Raw genomic sequence first — 4556 nt, forward strand, 5'->3', positions numbered from 1 at the left:
AAATTGGTTACCCTTCATTTAATGTAATTTCCGATAAAATTGTGCTGATAAATTTATGGTAATCATCATTTTACATTTAACCCTTATTTAATACCTATAAATCTCACTCAAATTCAAGTTATTCACAGCCAGAGTTGTATTTGGGAATGTGCATAAGAATGAATGCTATACGCATTATGTATTGGACACATTACATCAATGTAAAAATGGGATCAGACACTGCCCTTGTCCAGAATAAGACAAGAGATAACACCCCCCGCATAGATTTAGGTTTGCATTGCATAATGACACAAGATAAACATCAAAAGCCCAAAAGAACTATCAACAAAACATTTAAACATGTTGCTCACATGGAACAAGAAGACCTGACGGACAAGCTCATGGCCCCGGCCATGAAAGAAGGAGCATCTCTTTCCAAGAAGAAGATCCACACCAAGAAGATCTAGAGAAAGCATTGAAAAAAGACATGGACACGAGAAGAGAAGTTGCCCCAAGAAGACTGAAAGAAGAGACGGACGCGTGAAGAGAAGTTGATCAATCATTAACTAGCTTCTTAAAGTGCTTTACAGCACTGTTACACATATACATGGCAAAATCAGTGGTCCAAATGCGTCTCTCTCTCTCTCTCTCTCTCTCTCTCTCTCTCTCTTCAGGACACGTTGTAGCACAATCCAAACATTGATCATTGCTTCTGATACATTACAAAATCCTAATTCAAAACACATCAACACACATCTACTGCCACGAATCTCGAATCTTTTCATCAAGCATCCAATTCTGTTACTTGAAAATGTCCAAGTAAAACGCTAGAAACATTGTGCTTGACAAGGAATGTATCATTTCTCAACTGACTAGAGTAGAAAAAACAACAGCAAGCAAGAAGAAAATGATGGAAGGAAAACATGGGCCTGAGTTGTCTTTGCAGCAGGTGGCAGGGTTCACATAGGCTATTATTGCTACCGTGCCTTTATCTCAAAATTCATTCAGACAGAAAAATAGCTTCATGTCACCTAATGGCCAAAAGAATACAAAGACACAGTTGCTATCATGTGTTGATATTACTTACAAAATAACAGACGTATGGTCATGTCCACACCATAAAATTGTCATTTGAGTGTCATAACTAAAAACATCTGGCACAAAGCCTCGACGATCACTACCTAGTCATCAGGCAACTAAGAGAACTTCAGAGTAAAATCTATTGAGAACGTAAATGGGTTCGATACATTCAAAAACCCATACACAAGCTTGTAAAAGAGTCAACTTAGATAAATTGCAGGATCCACAAACAGGATGAAGAGTGCCCTTTGTAAAGAGCTCTTCATATACACTTGGAAAAAAAGACTTGCATCAATGCAACTTATTGAACTTCAACGTAGCTTTTGATAGTACATGTAAATAGCCTCTCAACTCTCTTACTGATCCATTCAGGCCGACTGTACCAGAATGCTTTTTAGAACCAGATGCATGATTCATCAAAAAGTATCCCTTTCACAAAACCAGGCAAGTTTTCTCTCACAGACTCAACCAACCAGTAGCTTCTGCTCCTCTAAGAACTTATATGTTGGTACCTCAAGATTGTAAGGAGCAGGCCCCTTTCGTACACGGCCAGAGATATCATAATGAGAACCATGACAAGGGCAAAACCAACCCCCATAATCTCCAGCATTGGGCAATGGGACACACCCAAGGTGAGTACAAACACCCACGACCACCAGCCATTCTGGGTTGATGACTCTTTCTGAATCCAACTGTGGGTCCCGCAGCTCATTTATTGCAACACTATTTGCTGCTTTGATATCTTCCTCAGTACGGTGGCGGATGAAAACGGGCTTGCCTCGCCACTTCACAGTGACAGTTGAGCCTGGTTCTATGTTGGTGAGGTCAACCTCTAATGAGGCAAGAGCCAAAACATCCTTGCTTGCTGACATACTCAGGATTAACTTAAGGATTGCCAAGCGGATCATAGAAGCATAAATGAATCTTCCACCTGTCATGACAAAATACGTGAAGGCCTGCTTGTTTGGGTCACCTGGAGGACATCGCTCATGAACAGACTCATCATACACAATGTTTGAATCTGGGGTTTTCAATACAGCTACAGTTGCTGGCTCAGCAGTCTGCGCCACAACCTCGCTGGCAAAAGCTGCACATAATGAGTACAGCTTTTAGAACTAAGCATAGCATCAAAATTTGACAGTAAAATAATTGAGAAGCTTCACAGAGACTTCAATTTCTTATCATAGAACTAGCGTGAACAAGACATTTTCAAAAAACAATGCAGAAAATCTTGAATGTACACTCAAAACTATCATGCTCGATCAACTACTGAGATGATTTCAGCTCAAACATCACAAGATAAACCACCTTTCAGTAGAAACTCATTAAATCCACATTCATAGCTCTTGTAAAATTTGACTAAAGAATGCCCAAGAACGGTGTTGGGAAAGGGACGACTTGAAAAAAGCACTGGCTGAGAATGGGAAGCCTCTAGAAGATTAGATAGGAAACCCAAGGATTGTGCTATGGAGATAGCCCTCAAAGACGGGCTACATCAGAAAAGTGAGAAGCAAAAAGTTAACATGGCCCATAAAGATTGCCTTTACTTTTCCAGGCGGACGTGGGACTTGAACACTCTGGCCATATACACACGGCGTACTCCTTGGCAAAGTGAGGTTTCCCGAATAAAAGAGATCGTATGAGTTTATGTGTGCATATGCATAATTGATGCTTGCTTGAACTTTATTTTTATTTGTGTGACCTTGGTTTTGTTGCCTCGACACTGTCTCATATTTCGTATGTGACAATCCATGGGGCCAGGCACACCTCAGCACCCCTCTCACCCCTCTGGACGCATGTGTGCACACCTGTTTGGAACTAAAGCAATGGTCTTGTGGGTTTTGTGGGTGGTAAGTGCACGCTTAACTTAATTTATAGCATTATGTTTTATGTTCACTTATAATGTCTTGTGCAAGTTCACACTTCATTAAAAGGGAGGCCGGACAACTTATAAAAAGGCCCCTGAGTAAAAGCTTTCACACACATACGTGTGGGCACCCACGAATAAAGCCAAAAGTCGTTAAAAATAAGAGTTGGGCACCCATTCAGAATCGTGGCCTTCATGAAGTGGGGAGAAGCAACATTAAAAACTAATCAAGCCTTTTGGATCACAATCGTGGAAAAGGATGGGCAATATGTATGTAAGAACGGTGTGGTGTCTATTACATAGAGATACCAAGCAAAAGATCTCCCTTTCTATTCATCGCAATTGTACGACCAGAGGCCACATGTATGTCTGACTCCTCCATTGCCTGTACAGCCAGCTCCATCACCACATGTACATTTCAGGTTGGACTTGTGATGGATTGCCTGATTCCTGAAACTCTTGCGCACGGCGGCACCTTGAGATCCTACGCATGGCGGAAGGGTCCAAGGGATGAAGCATGGCTGGGAAGCCTGTGAAGACCTTGAAAGCGTTAGAAGAAGGGAGGTTATGTGAGCATCTTTTGACTTGGGTCTTATCAGTTGCAAGCAACTGATTAGAATATCACAAACCCTAATTTCAAAGATCATGTGGGACATGCAGGTATGGATCTAGTCTATGGAAAGGCCCATGACAATATCTACAACATGGAGGGATTTACGAAGGGATTTCTGGCATGGCCCATAGAGATTGCCTTTGGATTTTCTAGGCGGGACCCATGGGACTTGAACACTCTGGCCATATACACACAATGTACTCCATGGCAACTCCATGGCAAAGTGAGATCAGCTGGGTGCCTATCCAAGTTTATATGTGCATATGCATCATTGATGCTTGCTTGAATTTTGGTTTTGTTGCTTTGACAATGCCTGGTATTTTGTATGTGATAGTCCATGGGGGCAGGAACGCTTGGGCACCCCTCTGGATGCTTGTGTGCACACACCTTTGGACTTAAAGCAGTGGTCTTGTGGGTTTTGTGGGTCCAGTACACCCTTAATTTACAGCATTATGTTTTATGTTCACTTTATAATGTCTTGTGCAGGTTCACACTTCATTAAAAGGGAGGCCAGACAATTTATAGAAAGGCCCATGAGTAAAAGCTCACACACACAGAAGTGTGGGCACCCGCCAGGAAAAGTCATTAAAAATTGGTGCTTGGCACCCATTCATAACATCAAATACTTATCAACGCTTTTGGATCAAAAGCATGGGCAATATGTATACAAGAATGGCGTGGGATCTGCTACACAAATATCGAGGAAACGATCTCACTTTCTCTTCATCGCAACTGTACGACTAGAGGCCACCTGTAAGGCACTCCATCGCCTGCACAGCCAGCTCTGTCACCACCTGTACGACCAGCGCCACCTTCTTCAGTACCTATACAGACAGCCTGCTGAAGTCATCAGCGTTGCACAGATGTGTATGACCAGGCCTCTCCTTCCTCTTCTGTACAGATGCTGAAGATAGTGATGGTGCTGTTCATAAAGCAGCGTAGGCACTGGGCAGCAGTCGTACCAGGCCATACAGGAGATGAGGAGGAGACGACGTCACTGCCCGTTTAGTGGTGCAT

At 42.6% G+C, this 4556-nt stretch overlaps 1 protein-coding gene across 1 annotated transcript in view; it reads right to left on the bottom strand.

Annotated features, from left to right (window-relative positions):
• Positions 1-1058: 1058 nt before the first annotated feature.
• Positions 1059-4556, bottom strand: part of LOC147633055 (cytochrome b-c1 complex subunit Rieske-4, mitochondrial-like) — a 42892-nt gene continuing 39394 nt past the window's right edge. The window contains exon 4 of the mRNA XM_086806052.1: positions 1059-2146. Within this exon, the coding sequence (XP_086662178.1) occupies positions 1524-2146 (623 nt within the window). The 3' untranslated portion in view covers positions 1059-1523. The remainder of the gene's footprint in view (positions 2147-4556) is intronic.

The sequence above is a fragment of the Cibotium barometz genome, chromosome 12 (genome assembly GCF_041138505.1).
Source record: "Cibotium barometz isolate CiBa-2024 chromosome 12, ASM4113850v1, whole genome shotgun sequence".
Classification (NCBI taxonomy): domain Eukaryota; kingdom Viridiplantae; phylum Streptophyta; class Polypodiopsida; order Cyatheales; family Cibotiaceae; genus Cibotium; species Cibotium barometz.